General features: G+C 40.4%; 1 protein-coding gene across 1 annotated transcript; it reads right to left on the reverse strand.

The window, feature by feature from the left end:
- Nucleotides 1-1,029: 1,029 nt before the first annotated feature.
- Nucleotides 1,030-26,480, reverse strand: TXLNG (taxilin gamma). Its single transcript, XM_052774114.1, has 10 exons — nucleotides 26,106-26,480; nucleotides 17,686-17,998; nucleotides 15,352-15,443; nucleotides 11,896-12,066; nucleotides 10,975-11,169; nucleotides 9,414-9,533; nucleotides 8,279-8,353; nucleotides 6,020-6,112; nucleotides 5,387-5,482; nucleotides 1,030-4,339 (listed from the first exon to the last, which is right to left on the reverse strand). The coding sequence occupies exons 1-10, from the start codon at nucleotides 26,463-26,465 to the stop codon at nucleotides 4,019-4,021; spliced, it is 1,836 nt and encodes a 611-aa protein (XP_052630074.1). The 5' UTR covers nucleotides 26,466-26,480; the 3' UTR covers nucleotides 1,030-4,018.
- Nucleotides 26,481-27,994: the final 1,514 nt, after the last annotated feature.

Consider the following 27,994-nt stretch of genomic DNA (forward strand, 5'->3'; position numbering starts at 1 on the left):
TTGGAAGGAATTTAGGAAGACTAGGGAGATCAATGGAACTACTAACAGTAGATTTGACTTCTGTATCAGTATGCACCATAAAAAAAGGATAGAAATAGTAGAGATGCTTATACAGGGGCAGAGGCAGCGCCTTTGGTGGAGACAAGTCTCAGATGTGAGGGAACACTTTGAAGGAGCAAACAAGTACAGCAAGGACAGCAACCGAGACCAGGCAATGTACCTGGATTTCCAAAACACTTGGCACAGCTCTAGAGAAGCCGCAGGGGTGGGACCTCCATTGCTCAGCTTTTATAAAATGGGTATCTTCAAACAAGTGAACAATTTTATTTAAATGAAAAAATTAATACTATCTTCAGAGTGTCACAGAGCACATCATAGTATGTTGTTGTAGAACAACTCTATGTGCTACCTAGAAAAAAGCAGACGTAAAGGAAAACTGAACTCAAAACCAGTTCTCCTAAGTTTAGGGAAGTTGCCAAACATTAGGGAATATGCTGGAGAAGGCAAACAGAACACTTAACATTATTGGGCAACTGGGAGGGAACTGTACATTAGTAACATATGGCCCGACATCATATGACAGAACAGGGAGCACTGGATGAAGTTACTAGACAACCCGATTTTTAACGTAAACCCCCGTATTTTTCACACTGCACCCAAGTGAACTATGGTAGATAACCTTTTGGAGGCAGAAGGCACAAGGAGAATTCAAAGCGGGCAGCCACAGGTTCAGCCGGAGCTCCTGCCCTCCGCCTTACAGCGCTCCCCAACCGAGGCCGGCTGGGCAAGGGCAGCAGGTAGAGCAGCACTTCACTTACCGTCCTCTGCCTGCACGGCTGGCGCCAGCTACCACCAGCCACAGGCAAGTCATCGACATGACCCTGCAAACGCACCCTTCTCAGGGCGCTTCACTTGAACTCAAATTTCACAACTTTTAATTTTCATTCTTGACTTTTCAAATACAGTGAGTTCAGTAGATCCAGTTAGAAGGCATGAATATGATGTTAAAGAAAAACTCAGAGTCCAATATATTAAGCATACTTATTTACTTAATCTATACAGAATCGAGTAGATAAAATTTCAGATTCACATTAGTGAAAAATCTCTACAAAATGTTTTTGAAAAGCAAAACAAAGACTGCCTGTTCATTTATCGTTTTTCCTCATGAAAGCAGACATGGGTTGTAAAAATAAAGCAGTGTGTTTAGCACAAACTAGATTTCTGCATCACTTTTTTCACAGTTATTTCCATCTACAGTCCAAAGAGGTAGATTTTCTGCAACACCTGAGAATTGGAACTGTAACATAACCAGGTGTAATGAAAGGAAGGACAAAACATTAGAGATACAGCCCTAACTTACTTGTGTATGTATACACATATTTGGGTCTTGCATCACATAATTTAGCTTTTTGCAGCTTAATCATGGTGAAAACTGTCAATCAGGCCCCAGAGTTTTGACAATTAGACATACTTATTTCAGGCTACATCAGTTTACAGCCCAGGTTAAACAGTTTATGGTAGTGGGAGAAAGGCATTAATACAAGTTTACTTAAAAACCCTTCTGAAGCCAATTTGGCTGCAGACTGGCAGTGCAATAGCCTGCTGTATGGCAGATCAGTTAGAGTGCTGAGCTTATCCCTTACATGAATTTGGGTTTTTTTTGGTGGGTTTTTTTTTTTTTTAAAACAACACTCTAAGCAATGCATGAAACTGTATTGACTGGTTTCAGGAAGCAAAATATAGCTCACCTTGGCCAGATAAGTTGATATGATATGGGTATGTTAAGGGTAGGAAAGAGAAAAGATATCCCCATTTTAAAAGCCTGTCACTTGGGGCATTCTGCTTCATTTACATATTAAGTCAGTAACAAATATATTTGTATTGCTGTTCTATACATCTATCATGTCTCCAAAAGCCCTTTAAAATATTCTTGCAGCAGGGTCCAAAAATTCACTCTTGCCTCCATATAGAACAAGCACTATAAAGAATTGTTAAAGATACAAATGTCCAAATAATAAATTGTAAAAATAGAAAACTGCATGTCCTACCTTGCCAAGGGTATGATGCATCAGATACAAATTTTTTCACTTTTCCTCAGGAAAATTACTTCATGCTTAGTGTTAGCTGAAAACCAGTTCTTGCAACAACTATTTTTTTTGAACAGTTTGATTCTATAAAGCAAGTCATTTGAAAAGCAAGTCTGAAATACTTCTTTCCAGTATTTTTTATGCCAAATGCTTAGCATGATTAATATTTCAAAGCTCTGAGTCTAACTTGACTGACTGCTCATTGCTACCTTCTTTTCATTCCAGCGTTGTGCTTGGACCACAAACACAAAACCTGCACAAATCTAGGAGAAAGATGGCCAGCTTCCCATTTGCTCCGCCATTTAAGAAATGTCAGTTTTGCAGTTCCTCTCAGTGGTATGAGCTAAAACACATTTGTTACACCTTACATAACCTTACTCTCTTTCAGAGACAGCTACATTATTTCAATGTCCATTACTACAGGAAAAGGATCAGGAGCTCAGTGCAGCCTGAACATTCAAGTAATTTAGCCACTAAACTGTCAAGGGCAATGAGGGTGGGAAGCTCATTGAGAGATGTGCTTGATTCAGAAATCCCCTCCCAAGTAAGTGCAAAGAACTTTAAGTACCAGAAAAGGCTACACACACTCGTATTTCTTAAAATGACAGCAACCAAAACTAGAAATTAAATACATGGGAACTCAAGTTAAGGGTAGCTTGTAGTTATTTCACACATTGCCTTGCCAAAAAATAAATGTTGGTCCTAGTTTCTTTCAGGAAAAGAAGTAAAAATGTGGGTATCAAATTTTCTAAGAAAAGACTATACAGTTTAAGGTTAACAAGGGAACTTTGCTTGTGGTATGGTAGCATAAGAATTTGAAGTACCGTCTTTACTAGATAACCTAACTGGGAAGGCACTCTGCCAACTGGTACAGCTTTGAGGTTGAGCAAGAAATTCCATGTTGTACTTCAGCAAAAGTATTTGAATCTACATGTTCAATTACAACCAGTATACGCTTAACTAACACTTAAATACATTGCATACAAGGCTATTAGAGAAAGCCTATATGCCACAGACTCGTGTCTTCCACACCTCTGGCAGTAAATGTCTATTTTCCAGCCCTTCAGATAATCCAGAGATTTGTCTAGACAGTAATGGATTTCTCTAGTCAGGATAACCATGTGATGGACACAGTGCAGCAAAGAGGGAAGAACACGACCAACATCTGTGCAATAGGCTACACAACTGCAAAATTCCACTCGGTAACATTGCTGTACATTTTTCTCACACATTTATATTTAACATGTTCACAGGTAGGGCAAATAGGCCAAACTAACCTTTACAACACAACCCTGAGAAGTCTGCAAAAAGTTGTACACCCTGTTTCACCAGCTGCAAATTAATGTATTTCAAAGCTGTTTTTTCATACCACAAAGTACATAAAACCCTTTAAACATCTTTTACTATATTCTGGACCTTTACTTTTTCTTTCATATATATGAAAACATACTAGAGGGGAAAGCTGACATTTTTACTGGCCATTAGACATCCTTATATAGATAAATTTACTGGAAAAATTGGTAATCTTTAGTATACTGAATGGCAAATCAATGAACAAAACCAGAATGCTGTTCTTTAAACCAAAAAGTGACCTGCTGTCACTGTTTTCCCCAGAACGATGTTATATCTGTACACGGTCTTCCATGACAGTGATTTGTGTTGTGGGAAGGAAACGCACATGCATCCTTTTATGGAAAAATATTTTCTTTTAAAAAATGAGGCAGATGTGCAACACAGTTGTGGAAAATTTATAGTTTAAGCTATTTAAAGCTGCTATGCAGCTTCCTGTACCACATAAGTCCAGTAGTTCTAAGAAAATACAGATATGGTAGAAAAAGTAAGAAAATTTTCACCACAAAACCAAATAGTTACCACCAACAGAGAAAGTTATACACAAAATATATCTCTTAATACAGTGTTTACACTTCATTTTAGTCTACAGTTTCAGTGCCAGGAACAGGACTTGTTGAGACAGTCTTGTCGGAGCTATTTGCCATACATGATTCCACATCAGGTTGGATTCCTGGTTCCATGTCAGTGGGAGTTCCCAGCTCCTCATGGGAATTGAGTGTGCAGGACTGCAACACCTGCACAGCTAGATCCACATCTGCTTCTCTGAGAGAAACCTGCTCCTTAAGGACTTCCACCTTCTCATTCAGCTCATTCCTTTCTGTCTGAAGGGCCCTGCATAGCTTCTCCAAACGCTCCAGTTTTATCTGAAAGCCCTTGTATTCTTTATCTCTTACTGTTTTCTGAAGAACAAAAGAAAATAAAAGCTCTGTGATCCAACTGATTTTTTTTTTTCTTAAATTAATGAAAAGAATCACCACCACTTAATCCTGAATATTAATTCTTAATTAACCCAGTAGGTCAAATTCTAGCTGCACTAGAGCAAATTTCCTCAGAATACTTGACCACTACACTTCAGATGGTTTGCCTAAGCTGGAGTGGCAACACCTGTAGAAACAGGCAATGAGAACTATATAACTATATAATGCTAATTTTAAGTGAGGGCTGAATATCAGTGAGGATGCTGATATGAAGTCCCATAAAGCAGTCAATTACAACCCAAATAACGGCAACTATAGGGAACAGAAGGGCATACAAGTAGGAAATCTACAATCCAGCAGCAGAGTCCAGGTCAGAAGGTACCATACTCATGGCTCTCCTAACTAGCTCCTTAAAAGAACAGAGAAAGATAAGCAGTGCTATAGCAGAACCTGTATGACCTAGCATGGTTTAGCAAAGTCATACTTAATATATTTGAACTAGACCCTAGTGTAGGCAGAACTGTATGCTATGGCCTGTGTGAAAGCTGTTTCAGCTCCTCTCTTGCTGGACTGCAATTAAGTAATGGCACCTCATGACCTCAGAAGTAACAGCAATCCAGGAAAGTAATTGATCCCTTACACATGGGTTATTTCCTTCATGTCATTCTTGTATATTTAAAATGGATTTCTATTGCAGCACTGATTGAACTTTGCTCAGCATCTTAAAATACAGTCAATTCATTCAGCTTGTATGATTTCATACACATTATCCCACCAATTAAACAGTAAGCAAGTAAAGATGAGGCTGAATTTTTCTTTTGTGTGTCATGAGTTTAGATTTATATAGCAGCTTTTTATTTTCCATGTCTGAGGAGAACAGTACCATTTACACAACAGAAAACATAAGGCAGACAATCCAAGAAGAGGCTACTGTGTATTATTCCCAATTCTCTAAAACTGAAAAACTGTATGAAGTTCTCTAGGACACAGACTCTAGTTTAGCCATACCGCTGCTTAAAAGGTAATTACCTCTTCAGCCATTTGCAGAAGAGCCTTGTTGTTGTTTTCCCATTTTGTACGCCACACTATGGTTTCCTTTTCCAGTTTCTTAATCTTCTTTGTCATCTACGAAAGATAAATAAAAAACTTAATTTTGTGGCTTGTGTTGCAACGTAGGTAGGTTTACATGAGTAATTCGACTTCTTAGTGTTACCTTCCAAGTCCGTTTTGAACAAGTTATTTTACAGAAAAGTCCTTCTGCACAAAATCAACCCCACAAATACAGATTCTGCATTCAAACAAGATTGATTCTTAAAAGAAACAGACTAGCAACCTTCAAGTACAACTAGTAAAAAGCTCCAGGAAAAGAAGTTTTAAAACATAAGCACAGCCAAAAAGACCGAGAAGTATTGTATAGCCTTTGATAAAACACTGAAATTGAGATTTAGATATTATGCAAGTATGTAAAAAACCAGAAAAAAAATTACATTTCTCTTCCATAACATGACGAATTCTTATGCCCTATCTTATGATCCAAATTAAATGTCAAAATACTCCATATATTTTCAGAAGGCAAACACTGTTATAAAATCTAAAACGCATCCCGCTAACAGCATGCATTTTTATATTACTTTTTATGAAACTAAATAATCCTGTAAGTACCTTCTCCATTTCTTGCCTGAAGGTTGTAAAGAGTTCATTACTTTTTGCCATGGTGGTCTGGAATTCTTCAAACTTATCCATGTAAAGAGAAAGCTGTTGGAAAAGAGGCATGAACATTAACCTGAACAACTGCATACAAATACAAAAATACTAAGGTACGAGGCAAAATTAAAACTCAAAATAGTAGAAGATTAACTTTTTATCTTTTTTTTTATACTATCCTATGTTTTCCATTTGAGAAGCATGCAGAACTTGTCTGAAAACATGCTAGTCAAATTATATATGAAAGAGAGTTCTATGTTTATAGAACAGCAATATATTCTAAAGTAAAAAGGATATTATGTCTATAAAATGTTGGAAGACACCACAGTTCATCACTATCTCATTTTTGCTTCCCCACTGAAGAAAAAAAAATAAATCTGTGGACATACACATAGACAGGAAATTCAGCACATGGTTAATGAAATTAAACTTCGAAAAGACCTACCTTTCCACCTTCACCAGCCAAAGCTAACAACCAAGGCTGGGACAAAATAAACATGATTGATTCCAGAAATGAAAATACGCATTCACAACCTACGATATCTGCCCAGCAAGCAAAAATCATCGAAAGCGAATATTGACAAGGAATTCATTTAATAGTGAAAAGCATTATATTTTAACAAGTGAAGAGCATTAACATTTGATGACAGAAAATTTTCTTGCCCTGTACCACAAGGTCAATCATCAAGAAGGAACTGCAAAATATGTTAATTAACACAGTTAAAAAAAATTAGGTTATGGTTCTTATTAAAACAACTTACACTATCAGTGTGTGATTTGATGTTCTAAGAATACATGACCGTTTACTAGTAACTTCCTACTCCAACGGAGGAGTAATCAGTTCTCTCAATTCTTATGTTTGGGGTTGCAGGACAATATAATTCAGAGTACAGAAATACTGTATTTTGCTCTAATAGTAGAGGAACTTTCATAACAGGAATTAGCCTAGCTTGTCAACGGTACATCATGACTTTTTGCCATTATTGTGACTGAACTTTCTAGCTCATTCTACAAAAAAAATAATCTGTCAGCCCCAGGGAACCCCTAACTACACATGTTGTTACTATTAAAAAGCATAACAAAAAGGCAGTGGGATTTTAAATAGAGGGTAACCAACTTGAAAAAAAACCATAAAAGACTAAGCATGGCAAAAAACTGTTTGGGAGAATTTGGATATTAATGAGTTCAAGTCCAACGAAGATATGTGTGTATGATTACATTTAACTACACACATACTTTAAAGATAACTGTTGGAAGGCCTGGAAAAGTCTTAGGTACAGTAAGTGTGAAAAAAGGGCATGAAACAGAGCTTGCAAGGAGACTTAATAAAAACCTTCACAAAACTAAGGGGTATACAATAAAAGGAACAGCTACCGCTTCTCAGATGCTCTGATGTTAAACTGAACCTACCATCTCCCTTTGCCTTATGTGCTGAGTTCACATGCGGCCAATGACTGCAGGTGATCCAGAACCCCAGTGCAAAAACTGGAGACCATTTCTCCACTCTCGGAGAGAACTTTGCTGTAGCATTTACAGCAAGAAAACAATTTGAAGATAGCAGGGTTTTGTGGACAGAGACACTCAGGTTACTAACTCTGAAAAACTACAGGGATAAACGTGACATTGCTTGCTCCCAAACCTCCACAAAAGGCCAAGATGGAAACACTAAGGAACAAATTCTAAAATCTTGCATGGGTAAAAATCCCCACCCAACTCTTTATAGTCATAAGGGCCTCTCTGATGCTGAACAGCTATAAAAAAAGATAAAAATACCTTTGGAAGAGACAAGAACAGTTTCAGAGAAGCCAAGGAATGGTAAAGTAACTGTCACAATGAATAGATTCTTAAGCTTTCATATACTCTAGTCTTTGTAATATTAACATTATTAATTTAAAAGGATACTATCTCTAGCAATTCAATGTTTAGCACTTTCCAGTAACAGTACTCTAACAGCTGTATTAAACAGCAAGTACAAAATGTCAAGTCTTTACAATTTATACTTCACACTTCACTACTGAAGAGTTACCTACTGGAAATTAAATTTAGGACTTTATGAAAAAAACTATATGTATCATTCATCAGTTGCAGTATATTACTTATGAAAAGTATTTGGTATTTTTTTAATTTGTTGTGTTATGTCCTCTACAATCACAAATCTCTTGGCATTTTCTTTTTGGAAAACATGTTATTGAAGAGCACTCCATTAAAAAAAGATACCTGCTGCTTCAGCTGAGCTTCCTGTTGCTTCATCTGTTCACATTTGTGTCTGGACTCAGTAGCTTCTTTTAGCAGCTAAAAAACAATGCAAAAAAGCCACATAATGAAGAAAGTACTCCTAAAAATGGCTTCACTTGATCTATGATGAAAAATGAACACTGACATCACCTAAGGGCCATTCAACCATGTCTTCTCACATGGGCTTTTTTTTTTTTTTTACTATACTATACTTTCATATATATGATTTAAAGCATGTGCTGGCATGCAGAAATTTTTATTGAAACTTTTTTCTAATTGGTAGCATGAGTCAATGTTTCTATTTCTGCAGCAAGTTTGAAGCACTAAATTTATATGAGTAGTTCATTAACAAACTGTATATAATTTGTAACTGTTTTGTAACCTAATTTATTTTCCACCTCCGTTTCTCCAGTCACTAATATGACCTCCACAGACAAGTTCAAACCAATTTTGCTTCAACTTGACACCATTTTGTAGGTTCATCTTTGGAGAGACTTTCATCAGCTTATGATTCCAAAATTATGTTGTAAAAATATAGAACAATCCAACACTGGATGATCATTTTAAGATTATAAAGGAAAAGCAAGGTTTTTGCCTAGAAGTTACAGATACATAAGGAGCATTAAAAAAAAAGTCTTCACCTAAGTATTATTTTTTAATTGGAAGCAAACGTCTTGGAAGACTGCAAGTAAATTGCTGATTATTAACATACAAATAAAACATCAGGCATAGTTTCGGAGACAGATAGTTCAGAAAAGCATATGCTTTATTCTGCATTTGGTATTTCTTAGAGCATAAAACCACAAGTTACAACTCTTGACTGCAAGAAAGTACCTTTGGTGTTGCAGCTCAAGATATTTCCCAGTCTAAGAAAAATCTAAATGATATCCAGCACATTTGCTGAGAAAATGGAAACAGTAACATTACTTGCTTGTAAATATGTGCATTAACATTGTAGGCATCATACAACACAACACTTACATCTCAGTCTTGCTGCTGAAATCTAGTCTAACTTTCAAAAGACAGTCCCCTCAATTTCCTGTAGTTGCTTTAAATGATGAAAAATCCGATTTGGTGGGTTTTGTTATTTCCCTTAACATACATAGAATTCACTTACAAACTCCCTTTCTCGCTGATGTTTTTCCTCTGCTTCTTTAATAAGTTGGGTAGTTTGCTGAAGTTTGGCATCCACAAGTTGCTGCTGCAGTTCTTTATGTTTGAACACTTTGTCAATATGCTAAAAGAAAGAAAACCTTATTAGTCAAATGTAACCTTAACTGACCAGTGGAGTGTTTAACTGTATATGTATGAGGAGATCCATATCGTTTAGAAGTTTCATGCAAAAGAAAAAAAGCAGCAAAAGACTGTTTTACATGCCTTTTTTTATTCCCTTTATCCCCATACATTATAACTACACATTTTTTGTCTTTCACATTAGTCAGATGAGTATTTTATTAAATTGGTACAATACTGTCAGTCACTTCACACCATTTTAAAAATCCCGTAACAAGTAGTCTACATCCTTTCTTCTAAAGTTGGTGTATCTACCTCTAGTCCTTATTGTACTTTGTTACTTGTAAAAGCTCTAGTCCTCATAATTAAAAAAGCTCAAAACGAGCGAAGTCTGCTTCAATAGTTTATTTAGCTAATGAAATTCCACAAATCATTGAATTTTGCAGTCTTACGTCCATCTGTAAAGTAGCACAAGGCAGCTTCCTACCTTTTCTCTTCCTCAAATTATCTCATGGTAGATACAAATATTCCATGATCGCAAAAGGTGGGGAACTAGTCTACACAGAGCTTTCAAACTGATCCAGATTAACAACAAAAAAACTCCAAACCCCAGAACACCATACCAACACCCCCAACCCAACCAGTTGAGAAATTATATTCCAACCCCCCTGTGACAACTAAGAACTAGCAAACTAATCTTAGCTGTAGAACTCCTTGAAACTTAGTTCCCTCTTTGACAAGGAGAATTGGCTATTTTCCACTGCTGTAGCTTAGACTGGCTAGCTCACACACTGGTGCCAATTAAAGCTAGCTCAGTTAGCCCTGTAATAGTAATTTTCATGACACTAGTCCAAATATATTCTTGAAGTGTGACAGCTTACTTTGATTCTATGCCAACAAGAGCAGCTACATACACAAAGGAGCTTCCCACCCCTCCCCCAACCTTAATGAACCAAAATAAGTAAGATAGAGGATAATTCTTATATCTCCCTCCCATTACAATGTGAAATTATAATTTAGAAGAACTTCAAATATTAATACATATTTATGTTGGAAACAACCTTTGGAAGCCATTTAGTCCACTCAGAACAGGGTCAACTTCAAAGTCTGATCAGGTCGCTCACACCTTGCCCGGTTGAGTTCTGAATACCTCTCAAGACAGAGATTCCACAACCTCTGGACAACTTATTCCTATTCCACCACTTTCACTATGAAAGATTTTTTTCAATGCATCTTGAATTTAGGTATGCAAAACCAGACAGGAAAGGCAGATAGTGGGCCAAACAGCTACTTAATTTTTCACAGTAGTGAAGTAAAAAGAATAATTTATGATACATCTACAGGATGGCTGTAAAGTATTAGGGCTTTTTCTCCCCTTTAAATAATTATCTGATCCTTACAGTCAAGGAACTAACAGAATCCCATTAGAAGCATAATGTAAGCACCTCTTCTCGCAATGCATACTGCTCAATGAGTTTCTTCAGTTTTTCCCCCAGTTCAATATTTTCCTGACGGAGCTTGGCATTATGTATATCATGCTGTTCCAGTTGAGCCTGAATTTCATTCAGTGTAATCTGGAAGTGTGCAGTTGCTTCTTTCCGTCTTTCTTCTTCTTCACGTGCTTGCTGCATGTTTTCTTCCTTTTATGAGAGAATATTAACATGTTCAAGCCAAACCATGCACCTTTTTCATATTTTTGAGTCAGAAACAATGGTAAGAATTCAATTCTGTATAGTTTCAAGTTCTACAGTGCTAGAGTTAAAATAAGCCAGAATCACAATATGCTATGCTGACTACCCATGTAAAGTAAATGGAACCAAGAATCTAGAAATTCCAAAAACTTTTAGAGAATCTTGTCCTTACCATTACCAACATTACTCAGATGCTGGTATTATGCTACATGAATACCTTTGGAAATGCAAGAATTGCCCAGATGTTAAAAACAGCATTGATACTGTAATGAAATTTCCTACAGTGATCACAGATAAGAATCTCTTGGCTTTCTTCCATTTCACTCCCATCCATTATATTCTGACAGAATTAAGCCTTTTCTGATACCCTGCCATTTCATGCTGCTGTTATTTCACTTGTGCTATTTTTTCCAGCAGTCATCAGCACTGCTCCCAGAAACAAGTATGACAAGATCACATACTGCAAGTAATATGAACCAGTTTGAGGGAAAAAAAAAAAAAAAAAATTAGTGAATTGAACTATCCCCATATTCTTTACCTTAAAATTAAGTACACTTATGCCACATGCCACTCATCTTCTGCAGGTACAGGTAATGGGCAAAGCAGTAAGTAAAAAGCAGTAATCAGTGAGACTTCCACCATCACTGGCACTGTAATTTATGTAAATAAACTAACCTTCAAAGTCTTGTTATGACGCTGAAGCTCCCGACAGAGAGATTCCAGTTTGCTACGTGCCAAAATGGCCTTGCTATGCTCACTCTGCAAGTGGACTTTCTCCTTCACAACTTGTGCTTGCTTCTTCTGCAGTATCTTCATCTGCTTCTGAACATTCCGGCTCTCCTCCAACTAACATTAGAGAGTATATTTATTAAATAAACATAGCTGAAACTATCTTTATGCATCTAGATGAGCAGACTGAGCTTTTAAACATTTCAGATAAAAGCAAGGAAGTCAAATAATTTCATTAAGACCCCCAAGTTGATCTTAAAGAGAAACTCCCATCATCCCACAGAATTTGAAATGTGTAAGGACAGAAGATGAAAGTAGATAAATTTCAACTTAAACATTCGCCTTTGAGGAACAGGGACCATGGACCCATTGACCATGGGCTATCAGCTTGCATTCAGTTACAGGGGTAGGACTAGCCCTGAGAAAGGAGGATGTGGCAGATACAATTAAAAGCCAACTGAGACTGTTTTTTCAACAAGTCACAACTTTTCCCACTCTCTTATCTGTAAAGTACACACAGCTGCATATCCAACAGGTCTTGTTTTTACTATCAAAAAGAAAAACCCACAGAACTGTGCACAGAGTTCTTTCTTGTCAGCAGGAGCTCCTACCAAAGGAAGCAGTAATTGATACAAGTTTGTAAAATGCTAAGTTATTTCAGAAAGGAACAGATACAAACAACTAGCAGCCCTGACAAATCAAGCCAAATACTATTAAAGCTGCACAGCCCATACTTTGATGACTTCAGGGATCTGTAGTCTCAACCATTTGAAGCAAAATTTTTGTTCTATTTCCTTTAGGCTGTTTAGATGGTAGATGACAGCGTTAAACTTTGTATATAGTGCTGACTTCAAAATCTATTCTATGAATATCCAGTGAATAGAAGTTTCTTGCATTAATATCTAGTTGAGAGTGAGTTCCATTATACGTGATTTTTGGGCTCCCCAAGAAACCATATTATTTAGAGTCTGTTCTACCGTAAAGAAGGTAACAATGTTAAGTGTAACACTGCTCCTTATTAGACAGTGCCTCAGCCTCGGGACACCACAGGAAAAGAAGGCTGGCAATGAGGAACATCACCATGACAGAAGAATAATACAATGCTGGTTTTCTGAAAGAGCTCAAAATAATGCTGAAGCACAGAAGAAGGAATAAAGTTAAGGACCTCCACGACAACAGTAAATTAAATGCATATTTAATCTAGTTTAAAGAAAAGGAACGTCAAGGGAATATTTTGATATCCAAACATAAAAAGCCCTTTTCTTGGGTGGCCAGAAAAACCACTTCAAGTGGCTGTGCTGTTTGCATACCTATGAAACTTCAGGCCTGTAAAAGTATGCCAGTGTGAGACATATCACCAAGGATGCAAACCTTCCTGCATCACAAATTGATCTCCTGATAGATTCCAAATTAGGAAAAAAAAAATATTGTGGAAGATCTTTTGCCAGGAGAGAGGCATTCCTACCTTTATTGTACAGTCCTTTTCATGAGACACCACTGAAAAACCTGACAGTGAGCTTTAAAGATGATGAATCTTTAAAAAAAGAAAAAAAGCATTGTAGGTGCACTGTCATAAACAGTTCAAACCTCTGCTGGCATTAAAGCCGACACCTATGCCAGTGGTTCAACACCACTATCATGAAGAAAAGAGTGCATCTTAAAAGGAACACAACCAGATCCAACCTAAACTTTTTAAGGGGAACAGAGTACCTCTAAGACTCATTCAGCTAAAACGGAACTACTGTTACACCTTGACAAGCTCCCACCCAACTTCCCAGCAGTTGTGAGCATCATGGGGAAAAAAACCTAGTTTTCTAGGATGGTGATTGTCTATGGACTGTGAACACTTACTCTGTCTATAGACTATGGGTCCTCTCCTGGGAGGGGAAAAACACCAACATAAACATGTCTCTCCTGATTGCCAAGCTTCTTGAAGGAAATTACAATTCATTTGGTCTAGCTGTTCCCTAACTGTTTTGAGATCTTTCCTTCAACAAGAAAACTCAAAGTGAAGATGGTGCAGACTGTTTTCTTTCTGCAGAAGCGAGGAATTCATGCCAACGTAGCTCCTCATGCAGGCCATCATCATCACCACTGTGATTTGACATGGGAGCTGTTCGCTCAAACAGAAAAGGCATCACATGTGCAAGCAATTGCTTATAAGAACTAACTAATTTACTGCATTTTTCTCTCACAGTATCAAAGCTCATTTTTAGGTGGGCTCCCCATCCCTGAGTTGCACTATGGAAGTATTATTGTTTCTCATTTAAATGAAAGTGACTTCTTAGAGAAGCTGCTGATTTTGAAGGAAATACCCTCATGTGAACAAGAGCATGCATGTGAGAGAGAGCAAGGAAAACAAAGCAAAAACATAACAGACCTCCAAGGAGGACTCAGGATTTCTTAAACAGAACTAATCTAAGTCTATTTTTAAGTAATTAGTATTGCCTCTGTGAGTAAAAAGACTACCTGCTAGCTCATCGTCAAAGCTCTGGCAACATCATTATTCTCAAAGGAAAAATACATTTATTTCAGAAGAGTTATGCCACATGCAGCCATTACGTCATTTTCAGAAACATTTCCATTTATAATATGCTTGAAATCTACAGAAGGATAAATCTTACACTTTTGTCAAGCTATTCAGTTATCTCTAGTTTTGCATTCATTTTATAGCTACAAATACGGTGGGAAAACATACACACAGTATTTCCAGTCTTTCCAGTGAACTCACGAGCCTTCCCCCCTGCCGCAATTTTGCGATCAATTAATTTAAGGAAAAAAAATTACCATTTCTCCTACTTGGGGTGGGAACACACTTTGTGATCAATTACTGCTAAAATTTTGCCTTTTTGGTTTGTTATTGAAGAAATGTATACTTTTCTATCCATTCCTTTGCACGATCAGAAAGCACAAAGCAAAATTAAACCCAGAACTTTCCAACTTCCCCTACCCCCCAAAAATCACTAAAGAGTTCAGTAAAACTGACTTTTTTTTCCCCAAATCTCGATATCACAGTATGCTCTTTCCCTTTATCCTCAAGGGTATAAATTATAAAATGCTAGCACAAAAGCATTATTAACAGACAAAACCTAAGAAAATAGTTACTCCCAAAAGAAACTCTTAGCTTTTCTGTTAATCCTAATGTTATGCATCAACACCAAGTTATTCAAAAAGTTATCATAACCTATTTTTTCTTTGGATTTAGGCAGTCATGTAGAAGTGAAATGACTACATGCAAGTTTGGCTGAAACAATTCTCATAATAAGCCTGAGCGGTTTTTTTTTCTTCCTACCAACACTGTGAAAGATTCAAAATCGTTAACTGTCCTGTATTAGAAGTTCTTGCATTCCACAGTTAATATTAACACATGAATAACTCCTGCTATCTTTACAAATTACTTACCAGATCAGCATACTTCTTGCACAAAGCGGCCAGCTTTTCCTCTGGAGTAGAAAGTGTGTTCAAGGCTTGCATTAATAATAGCACTTCTTTTCCTACGAATTGGATGAAAGACAACCATATTGAGAAAAAAAACGTACCAGAAAAGCAGCCTGTCTTTAGACGTAAAATATAGAACAACGAGAAATTAGTGTGAGTTAAGTTGTTCTGTGATTTGATAGCTACATAATCCTAATGGATGGCAAATAGGAAATTACCACAGTAAGAATAAATTTGTCTTGCCTATGTGCCATTACACAACTTGGATAGCAAAAGTCACTTTAATCTTAAAACCACAAAAATATTTCTGTTTCATAGTTTATAACAGCACAGATAAAAAGAAAAATTTGAAAGAGTGAAATTTAAAAGGTTAAGTTTTGCTAATAAAGGATATTGACACAAGTGTTTTTAATAAGCCTTTGGAATTTAAGTATCAGCAGTGCTTTGGTAGCATTGAACACCACAATCCCAAATTTAAAAGTTAATCCAACAACCGCAAAGTTAAAAAAGCTGATTAGTAATTACCACGTTGTTGTTATTATTATTATTATTATAGTGTTACCAGCTGAACGATTCTTACATATGCATTAAGAAGTGCCTTTTCCTAAGCAGAAGCACACATTTAGACACACACAAGTCTATGGGGCCGAAGAGGATCCACCCAAGGGTACTGAGGGAGCTGGCAGAAGTGCTCACCAAGCCACTTTCCATCATTTATCAGCAGTCCTGGCTAACCAGGGAGGTCCCAGTTGACTGGAGGTTGGCAAATGTGACGCCCATCTACAAGAAGGGACAGAAGGAGGATCCAGGGAAATACAGGCCTGTCAGTCTGACCTCGGTGCTGGGGAAGGTTATGGAGCACATCATCTTGAGTGCCATCACGCGGCACATACAGGACAACCAGGTGATCAGGCCCAGTCAGCATGGGTTCATGAAAGGCAGGTCCTGCTTGACCAACCTGATCTCCTTCCATGACAAGGTGACCCACTTAGTGGATGAGGGAAGGGCGGTGGATGTTGTCTACCTAGACTTTGGTAAAGCCTTTGACACCATTTCCCACAGCGTTCTCCTGGAGAAACGGGCTGCTCACGGCTTGGACGGGCATGCTCTTTGCTGGGTAAAAAACAGGCTGGCTGGCCAGGCCCAAAGAGTGGTGGTGAATGGAGTTAAATCCAGTTGGCGGCTGGTCACAAGTGGTGTTCCCCAGGGCTCAGTACTGGGGCCAGTTCTGTTTAGTATCTTTATTAATGATCTGGATGAGGGAATCGAGTGCACCCTCAGCAAGTTTGCAGATGGGAGGAAGGGTTGATCTGCTGGAGGGTAGGAAGGCTCTACAGAGGGATCTGGACAGGCTGGATCGATGGGATGAGGCCAACTGTATGAAGTTCAACAAGGCCGAGTGCCGGGTCCTCCGCTTCGGTCACAACGACCCCGTGCGGCGCTACGGGCTTGGGGCAGAGCGGCTGGAAAGCTGCCCGGCGGAAAAGGACCTGGGGGTGTTGGTCGACAGCCGGCTGAGTATGAGCCAGCAGTGTGCCCAGGTGGCCAAGAAGGCCAACGGCATCCTGGCCTGTATCAGAAACAGTGTGGCCGGCGGGAGCAGGGAGGTGATCGTCCCCCTGTACTGGCACTGGTGAGGCCGCACCTCGCGTCCTGTGTTCAGTTTTGGGCCCCTCACTGCAGGAAAGACATGGAGGGGCTGGAGCGTGTCCAGAGAAGGGCAGCAAAGCTGGTGAGGGGTCTGGAGCACAAGTCTTATGAGGAGCGGCTGAGGGAACTGGAGTTGTTTAGCCTGGAGAAAATGGAGGCTGAGGGGAGACCTTATCTCTTTCTACAACTACCTGAAAGGAGGGTGTAGCGAGGTGGGGGTCGGTCTCTTCTCCCAAGTAACAAGCAGTAGGAAGAGAGGAAATGGCCTCGAGTTGTGGCAAGGGAGGTTTAGATTGGATATTAGGAAAAATTTCTTCACTGAAAGGGTTGTGAAGCATTGGAACAGGCTGCCCAGGGAAGTGGTTGAGTCACCATCCCTGGAGGCATTTAAAAGACATGTAGATGTGGTGCTGAGGGACATGGTTTAGTGGTGGACTCGGCAGTGCTAGGTTAACGGTTGGACTGATGACCTTCAAGGTCTTTTCCAACCTAAATAATTCTATGATTCTATGATTTTCTCAGAATACCCTGTTAAAGATGACAAGTTTTGGCTACAGAGTAAGCTTGAGACAAAGACAGAGCAAATGCATAGCTATTTTACGAAAATATTAAAGCCATTTAAAAATCAAAATGCCGAAGAGAACATACCCAAAGTTTTCTCTTTGTGTTTTTCACTCTCTGGATCTTGTTGGCCATCAGGTGGATCGGTACGGGCTTCTTCTCTCCCAGGAGTCTCCTCACGAGACTCTTGAGAGCAGCATGTGGACGCTAGGTGCTTTCTGTTCTTTGTGATATACTCGGCTTCTTCCAACGTGCCTGTGTTTTGCAGGCCGTAACAGTTGGAATGCGCATGCTGCAATGCTCTATCAGACAATTCATTGCACTTCCTGTTCACCAGCTGATCCTGGTTATTCATTTCCATCTCCCGAGATCCAGCTTCTTCCATTGCACCACCAACCAACTTCAGAAGGGAAAGGAAGAAGTGGAAGTAAACAGTCAAGGCAACTGTATTTAAAATGAAACTTTCACCTTTCTTTCGCATTGCCAAATAAAACCCCACCGTTATTCAAGCTGATCCTCACTGTTGTTAAGACAGGTATATAAATAACTGTACACAGAATGAGCCTAAAGATTGATGAAGAAAACAGCACACAACAGCGCAAAATATTAATTACTCTATTACGAAACAACTTTGATACTTTGTCATTGCAAAACTGTTTATACTCTAGAAATTAAAAGTTCACATGGAAATCTGTTCTTAAAGCTCCAAAACTAATTGGCTATCATCTCAGCTGTTACAGCACACAATCTTAAATGAAAACATTTCTCCCTCACAGTTTTTAAAAATGTATCTCACAAATCAACACTAAGTATACTAAACCTGAAACTCAGCAAGAGTTTAACTAGCTTTATGTACGGTTATTTGAAAAATAAGGTACAGAAATTGAGACAGGAGGACACCATTATTAAAACCAACTTTATTACATGTTAGTTTCAGAAAACTGAAAGATACCAGTTTTAAAGTAATTCAAGAGACATACTGCAAGAAAGTGGGGGAAATATTAACCTGCTAGGAAGTCTAAAGAAAACCACAGAAATACATTATTTTGATAACATAGCTAGGGTAAGAGTTTAAGCTACTTCAATCAGAATGCCAAATATGATTGTCAGCTGACGACTAGAGAAAATGTGTTGTTTAACAAGAATGATAAACAGGACCAGGAGCACATCCATGTTTGAAATGTTAAGATTCGCATCTATGAAATAATAGAAAAATTGAGTATTCACTGGCTTCAGATTTGGAATCCCACTACCTATGATTTTTAACAATACATTATTTCTGCTCAATTAAAGAGAACTTTCTTGAAAGATTTCTTAAACCCTGAAATTTTAATCATTTAACCAAAAAGTTAAACATCACCAGTTGTTTTAACACTGCAGTGATATGTCCGTATTTTGCAGCAGAACACTACAGCTTATTAAGCAGCTACCAGATTCCTCTCTCAATCACTAGAACTACATTCTCAATTTCTAGAAACATTTAAGGCTGATGAGAACTTCAAAGGTGTTTGGTTGGGTGCTTTTTTGTTTTGTTTGTTTTGTTACACTACAGAAGCTGGGACTCAGGACAATACTTGGAGGTGACTGGGTATTTTTTTGCTGTCCATTTGCAATCCTACTATACAACATGCATATATCATTAAAAGTACAATAAGCAGAGTTGAACTCACTTTACTGCCAAAGTAAAGCGATCATTCTCATCGATTTATTTTCAGTGAAGTGTATTTCCTTGAAGCCACAAGGAATTATAAAAACAGGGCTTGTTTATACGCAGAGTTATGCTGTTCAAGCACAAATTAATTTCAGATTATCTTATATTTTAATATTATAAATGTGCTAATTCTTAAAGCCAGGAGTTTGCACTGGGTTTTATATTCTGCACAGATGGACCGTTTTCCTCTTCAAAAGGAATTAGCCAACATCAAAGGAACGCAGCCAACACTAATAATATATTGTGAGATATATTTCAACTCCCAATTTGTTCAGCATGCTTGGAAGACTTATTTAAAAATCATTAAACAAATATGCATTAACATTGTGAAAAAAAAAAAGTAACAGCTTAGTTGTTCTCTATACTTAAAGCAAGCAGACCTTATCTCAAGGCAGATTCATTCTTGAGAAGATGGAATTCATACAATATCTTTCATGAAGGACAATAACCTTTTTAACCGCAAATAATCTGTATAGACATTAAGGAGCAACTTTTGACTTATCAAGGAAGATTCACTTGGCACTGCTCTTTACAAGTGTGGAAATGATGCACGTGCTTTATGGACAAAGGCACTGCAGTTTTATCATTCTCCAATCACGTCAGACAACGTACTTGATAAATGACTGCAAAGGTAATACAGTAATAGAATTGCTGTAACAAATGACCAACCCCAGCATTTAGCAGTTGACTTTTTAGAGCTGTAAAATGCTTATTTTTTTTCCTTAGATTGTCTTAAACTGTGAGGCTTCCATTGACATAGGAAAGGCTTACCCCTCCAAGTTTAGGGTCAGCTAAACAAACGAGATGCTTCTTGAAAAAGGACAAGAGATGTGAAAAAGCAGAGCTCACTTAACCTTTTTGTAGGTACCAATGGCTGAAACCATGGCACAGATCTTCTCCACAAACCATGATTCCTATAGAAGCTGAAGATACTGTGTCACCTTACATAGACAAGACAGGAAAGATCAATGGTATATGAACACAACGTGACACCAGAGTAGAACTGCAGTACCAACACAACAGCTGAAACTTGCAGTTTTTCCATCACTTAGAACGTGAACTTCCGATTCAGATACTTCTGCCTAAGAAGCCTAGCAAAAGGCAGGAAAAGTGTGCTCTAAGCTCAAAGTTTCTGCTTTGGCACAGTATTTCCAGACTTTTGAAATCCATAAACAGACTCAAAATTTTCTTTTTGAAAGCAGAGCACAAAATTGCCAGGAACTCCAACAAGCAGCTGAGAAGGCCTGACTGGCTGTGGTTAAACCCTGAACAGCAGCAGTGCCCAAACAGCTCTCTTGCTATCAATTTCATTCCCTTTTTTCACACCCGCCTCTGCTGTGCTAGCAATAACATTCGTGCAACTTGTTCTAACACAGTTTATAGCCAGATCAGTACCTCAACCCAGTTCACTGCACAGCAATAGGCAATCCTGCCAACCAGAAGTGCTAGCACGATGGTTGGAAACAAGCCAAAGCACGAGAGTCACTAAAAAAAAAAAAAAGTCAATCTAATCACGGCCAGAGCATAAGGAACTAAACAAAAAATACCTTATCCTCACCACAGGTACATAGTTAACACTGACTACTGAGGTACTGGAACACCATCAGCAAGAAGACATTCATGAGAAGCACTGCTTCAAATTCAGACAACCCAGAGATGGTTTTCATCTGAGAAAATTCGGCCAGTTCTGGGGAAAAAAGAACTACTGGCAGGGGCATACATGTGACCAATGAGTTGCAAAATGCCCACCTCTACTAGCAAACCATCAGAGTAACCCAAACACCTGTGAATTCAGAGCTGGCAATTAACATGCGTATTCCAAAGCATGTGGAAGTTTCACAGAGTGAACACCACCACCTCATTAATTCAGCAGAGCTTTTTGTCAAAGTCAAATTAGGTGTCAGTCCAATTCTTTACTGACAATAATAATTTCTCAACTCTGAGTATTCTCTGTCCTTCATCAAAAAACCCACAAGGAGTTTCAGAACTTCAGACTCATTCTCCGAAGTCTAACAAAGAATGTAGAAATAACCTACCAGAATACTGAATTGAAGAAAAAGGTTTGTGTACAAGTGTCTTGCATAACTCAAATATATTTGAAAATAGCAATAGTGAAAAAAACTACAGAACTTGTCAACCTTTTTTTGGTTTTCCAGTGAACATGGAACAAATCCAAGCTCACTGACAAGCAAGCGTGCTCCCTGCAAAACCAAAGCTCAGTCTGGCAGTAGACAGTTTTTGTAATAATACCTAATTTTCTTAGCTTAAATACAATTAAAAATTGTATAGAATACTGTAGAAGTGGTTCTACCAGCAGCTAGAACAACCTGGTAACACACAAAAAAACCCTAACAAAAAACCTAGGTAAATTCTATCAAGTTGTAGTCCGTAAGTTCTAGCAAAACTGACAGTAGTGGCACAACATACTAAAATTCTAATGTATTTTACCTGGATCAGAAAGTGTTTAGTTTTCATTTTAAACACAGAAGTCTGTTATTGCCTGACAAGGGCCACAAACACTAATAGCTAAATGACTTCCTGATTCTGATTAACAAAGAAATTTTCTACATTAGCTGCCACTTTAGATATTTACAACATAACCAGAAGTCTAAACAGCCTTCTTACACTCAGTTTTATTCTTAAAACCCTTTAACTACAGATAGTTTCAGATTTTATCTGTGTCAAGCTTCAAGTTGGAGTACAGCAGTAATAAACGTCACATTGAGGATGTTAAGTACTAAACCGTATCAGTTTCAGTGAAATTGCCCCCCCTTACTGAGACAATGGTCAGAACAACCCAAGCTATTACCTCTGTCTTTTCAAATGCGTGCTCATCAGACGAGTGAACTTCTCAGTTTAACATTCCAGCCAGAACAGAGCACTTCCAACAGCACATTGTATAATAGTGCTGATTCAGTACTGACTGAATAAAAACAAAACAAAACCACCCCACCAAAGACCTTCTACTGAAATCACCACTACCTTTTCTAGCTGCTACCATGCTCTCTCAGCTTCCAGCTGGCTTCCAACTGGCTTTAATGATAGGTGGTTTATAATCTGATGAACCAGAATTAGATTGTTACATGCCTAGAAAGATTTCCAGTGAGAGACAAAGAATACATTGCCACTTCATAAGACCACAAAATTATTTATCAAAATTCAAAACTCTATCATTAAAAAAATAAGATACTTGCTGCCTACCTAGCTGTGAAACCAGCCATTACAAGACACTGACATACCTGAAGAAGCGAATCATCCTCAAGCTATTTAAGACAGAGTTACAGGCCAAACAATTTGAGGATGCCTGTCAGAAAATTACTGGTAACATCCCTGCTCACCCCAAAGTTTTCGTTGAGTCTTCTGCTCTGTTCTCTCAACTTGTATCTTGATCAAAAGAGGTTTACATCATGAAAACTCTACCTTACTTCATAGCTAAAATATGAAAGTACAAGATTGGCATCCCATTTAGGAAACCAGCTATGATCACAAGAGCCTAAGCCAACTTTACTTCAAAGAGTACTGCTTCAGTAACACGCACCACACATAAGGACAAAACAGACACCTAGACAGAACTTATCCTACCATGCCAAAATGTATCATGAAAGGACTTATTTTTTTGTTCTATTACCTACAAAAGTCTGTAACATACAGTGCTACCTAAAATATACTGTACTTATTATTGGTACTATGTGTACTAAAGTACCTATATCTTCATACTCCTGCACACACACATAGTCAGTCTTTTCCTAAAACACCTGAAAACACCTCTCTGTACCTCTTATTAAAAGAAACCATCATTAGCAGCTACACCAACATCCTTTTTCTCCTACAGGTTAGCAAATTACCCTAAAAAAAAAAAAAGGGCACACTAACATAAATCTATCAAAACACCTCCTACATTCCCCATAGTAGCAGTTGGCCTGTACTGTGAAAAGACTCATAGAACCTTAGCCTTTGGAATTGCTAATACTTTCAAAAAAATAACCTGGAAGCTTCAGAACACATATGTACATAAAACAGATTTTGGTAACTGTGAGACAACCTAAATATACAAGCAAATACATAATCATTTGCTCAGCATCAGGCTCCAGAAAACACCATTTGAATAACATTGTTCAGCTGATGACATTTTCAAACTTACCACACATGCCACTGGACATAAAAGCTTTATACCCCTTATCCTGAGCAATTACATAAAGAAATCTTGTGGCAAAAAGTATGTCATATTTATCATAAATGTTTATTGTTTATAACAAATTTTAGGCTTCCTGCATCCCAGCCATTTACTTTTACCTGCTAACACAGGAAAACTTACTCTGAAAACATGTAATATACTTTTTCTCAGCGCAGATACTCAAGAAGACTTCATTGAACATAACCGTATTGTGCTGAAAAATCAGACATTCTTTGCAGTAATTTTATTCATGACTTCCCCACTCCATAAAAACTAGCATTTGGGGATGTCACAAAATTCGGGTTTGAATTTTATAGCAGCTGCACCTTCATCCACTGGTCTAGACACAATAATTCAGGTGCTTGTGACCACAAGACTAGCTTATTAAGGTTATTTCTCCATGCAATTCTTCTCTATACTGTGCTCACTGACCTAAATGATCATGCATTCTAATTATACCTTTCTGAAAACCTGAAGGCCTCTGAGGTGGCTTCCCTGCTGAACTAAGATCTTAGTTGTGAGATCAGAAAGTCATTTCGAGCAAACATTTAGCCCTGTTCTGTCATTACATTAAAAATTATGTTCTATGCATTCATTTATCTACTTTCAAAATACTGGACTGAGACACCTGCAGCATTGCTCATCATTAGTTTCAAAGCACTGCAAAGTTACAAGTCCCAACACAGCAGGAGGATGATTAAGAAACAGCTACTTTGGAAATCTATTTTATCTTTTAAGTCAACACAGAGCCAATGTTAATAGAATTCCACTATTAATACTGCTGGCCTTCAGGATACGGTCTTTGATATTGGTTCAGACACATTCTCACATGACCCCTGCTTATGGTCCTTACTTTTTCCTGTTTCCCTTTCCATGCTTCTTGCTCTTTCAGTGGCCTTATAACACATTAGACATTCCTGCTTTTAGAAATAGCTTTTTTATTTACCTCAAACATAATCTAAAAGAACAAAAAAAAAAAAAAAGAGAGTTTGGGTTCATGTCATTTTTCTTCTCTGTGCTCTGAAAAAAAGATTAGAAAGAGCTCTTCCCTGTTTTAGCTTAAAACATTAAAACCCACTTCCTGTAATTCTAGCAAAAATTTCCCTGGAGGAACCCAAAGCTTAAATGGAAACTTCCAGTGCATTTACATGCAGGGCAAAGTGCTGCACATTTCACCAGCCCTTTTTTAATGCAAGCATCCGAGACAGGTGCTAATTAAGAAAACATTTAATATAGCATGAATCACTTCCGCCAATGAGGTTTCACTTCCTCTTTACTATAAAGCTGATAGTTTTCTAGTCATCCACAGTACTTTTCTGGGAAAAGCAGGGTAGACAAGTTCTGAATTCCCAATGCAAACAGGTCACAAGGAACCTAAAAATAAAGAAGCTCCCGTGTATCAACGCAAGGGGAGGGAAATCTGCAAGCGATTGCCAAAGGATTTTTAATTCACAAAAAAAGTTCAAAGTAAAATTTGCTTAATAATCCCCGCCACATTTCACTTTTTAAAAAAATTTAATTCCATTTGACTGGTGGGTGTATGAAATAATATGGAGATACTGGTTTGTTTGGGGTTTTTTTTGTTGTTGTTGGGTTTTTTTTGTAAGAAAAAAACCAACATCATCTGCTTTCACAGCAGAGACTAAAGTGACCTACGAGCCACTTCCCAGTAAAGAACTTCAGAAAACACGCGGCAGAAAAGGCGGTTTTTCACTGAGGAAAACTAGCTCCCTAGCCTCCTAAATCTCCTTCCAACAGCCAAAATAAACAACCACCACCACCACCAAGTTACTATTTCTGGGATGTTATCATCCTTTGCGGCACAGAAAAGAAGTTACCGCAAAAAAGCGACTTAAATGTATGCAAGGAGACCGGACGAGATACTCCAGCGGCCCGTGAGACCACCGGGGCGGCTCTGCCGCCCAGCACGCCGTGCCGGCGACGCCACCGGCAGCGCCCGGCTTACGGGACGGCGGGAGCCCCCGCTGCCCGAGCACCGCCGCTCCGGGCTGCTCCTGCGCGGACGGGCAACCAGAAATTACTGTCAAGTCTCCCCGTCTCCCCGGCACACCGCCGCTTTCACCGTCGTTCCGGCGGAGGAAGGGAAAAGAGACCAAAAAAAAGACCATTTTTTGCCTACTTCGGAGGGTAAGGAAACGCCGCCCTCCCGGGCCCCGCCACGTGCCGCCGCCCCCAACGGCCCGCCGCGCGCGCGAGGCGGCGAGCGCTCCTCAGCCCTCGGGGGGGGGTGTGTGTGTGTGTGTGTGTGTGTGTGTGTGTCCGGCGGGGCGGGCGCAGCTGCCCGGGGGCGATACCGAGACCTTCCCCCCCGCCCCGCCGACGCACACCCGCGGCGGCGGGTCCGGTGCCGGGGGAAGCGGAGCGGAGCCCGGCCTCCGAAAGCGGAGGTGGGGGGGGGTGTCGGGGGGGGGGGGGGGTGAGGCGCTGCCTGCCCCAGCTCCGAGCGGCCGGAGGTGGGGTACCGGCCGGCCGCGGAGGCCGCACGGGGACGGGGAACGAGGCGCCACAAGCCGGCGGGGCGGGGAGGGGAAGGGAAGAAGGGGAGGGGAAGGGAAGAAGGGGAGCGCCCTCCCGCCGGGCCCGGCTGCGCGCCCGCCTCACCTCCGGGCTGCCGCTCGGGGCCGCCGCCGCCTCCCCGCCGCCCTGGCTCTGGCGCCGGCTCCGTCCCGCGGCGCTGCCGCCGCCGCTGCTGCTGCCTCCTCCGCGCGCTGCCTCCGCTCCGCGCGTCGCCATGATGTGACGGCAGCATCCAAACAAGCTGCCGAACCCAGGGACACCGGAAGCTCTCCCTGCGGGCCCGCCCCTTGTCCCCGCGGCAGCCAGTCGCCGCGCAGCCCTCCGCCCCACGTGGGAGACTCGCCGCCTCCCTGCCCGACGCTCCCCCAGGCGCCGCCGAGGGCGGCGGAGTCGCCCCTGGGCTGCCGGCAGAGCGGGCGGCTCGGCCCGGCTCGGCCCCAGCATGCACCGCGCGGCTCCCCTGCGCCGCGGGGCATGCCGGGAGGTGTAGTCCCGCCGGCTTTGGGGCGGGCGGGCGGTCAGTCAGCGGCGGGGGCGGCTCTGTCCCCTCCCCGCCTCGGGCTCCGTTCCGCCCTCCTGCTAGCTGTCACCGCTTCTGCCGTGGCCGGGTGCCCGCCGGCCGGTTCTCCGGAAGAAGAAGCCAGTCGGGGAAGCGGCGTTGCGTGAGGAGGTTTCCTAGCTGAGGCCGGGACCGCAGGTAGAGCCTCTTGCGGAGAAGGCGGTGCGAGGCCTGCGGCCTTGCTGTGGGGAGGGCGGGCTCCCGCCCTCGCCTCCACACGGGCCCTCGCCGCGGGCAGGCCGCCGCCGGCCTGGGGCTGGCCGCCGTGGAAGACGGGACGCCGACCAGGGCTGGCGGGAAGAAGGGGGCGGCCGAGGAACACACGCCGTCCTGCGGACCCGCCGCCGGGTCCCCGGTCCTCTGGTGGGCGGCTGGAGAGGAGCTTAGAAGGGGCGCAGGCAAACGGCTTGGGGATACGCATGTTTCTGCTTTCCACGGAAGTCAGCTTAGCCTCTTCGTAATACGAGGGGAGCCTTTATGTTCTTTCACGTAGTTACTGAATAAAAATACCGCTCTCGGCCTCCCTAAACGCACACGCGCTACTTCAGACAACAGGCAGAGCAGCATTTGTGTTGAACAGAGTGCCTTCCATGAGGCAGTACCTGCTTAAATCATTTTTTCCTTATGTCCTAAATCTGTACTTGCCAGAACTATTCAACTGCTAATTTCAAGATGAAAAACAATTCTACATTTTTGGGTGTCATCCTGATCCGTAGGTGGAGTTTTTCTCCCCCCAAATAACACTTGTTCTTTTACAAGCGCGCATAATACTGGTACAATTCTTGGAGAAAGAAGGAAGGGCCCCTTTTCTCCCCCAGAGTAATATTGATGCTTTAGGATTTTTCCCACACACCCATTCCGTTTGAGAGTAGCAAGAGATCCATGCTCCAGATGTGCTCAGGTTGATTGCAGGATGGCTGGTGCAATCCTAAAGCCCTATTTAGGATTGCTTTTAATTTCTCCCAAGCGTTATTTGAAAGTATACGTATGTAGCAAAACATAAATTACTCTTGCGCCCTCCTTTCCCTCCCCTAGACAGGCACTTTTTGGAATAGAAGGAAGATTAATTACAAATATGAGCTACTTGGAGAGATAACAGCGTAGAAGAACCATGGAATTCTTGCTGGCTGTAAGCCTTTACTGTAATAAAATTCATGGTAAAGCCTATTTTGGTGAATTTGGGTGCCAGAGAGGTCGGCACACATCGTGCAGCAGAAGCAGGCATGAGGCCATTCTGTCAAGGTGCACAAAAAACCCGTTAGAGATGTTAGAGAATGAGGTAGTTCTTTCTTCAAAAACTACCAGATGCTAGAGAATATATTTCCAGCAGTAATTCTTTTCACGCTTGAACTGGCAGGGTTTTTTTCTGCTGATACAGTGACACAGATCAATTATAATCCTTTCGTGAAGAAAG

The sequence above is a fragment of the Harpia harpyja genome, chromosome 22, assembly GCF_026419915.1.
Source record: "Harpia harpyja isolate bHarHar1 chromosome 22, bHarHar1 primary haplotype, whole genome shotgun sequence".
Lineage (NCBI taxonomy): Eukaryota > Metazoa > Chordata > Aves > Accipitriformes > Accipitridae > Harpia > Harpia harpyja.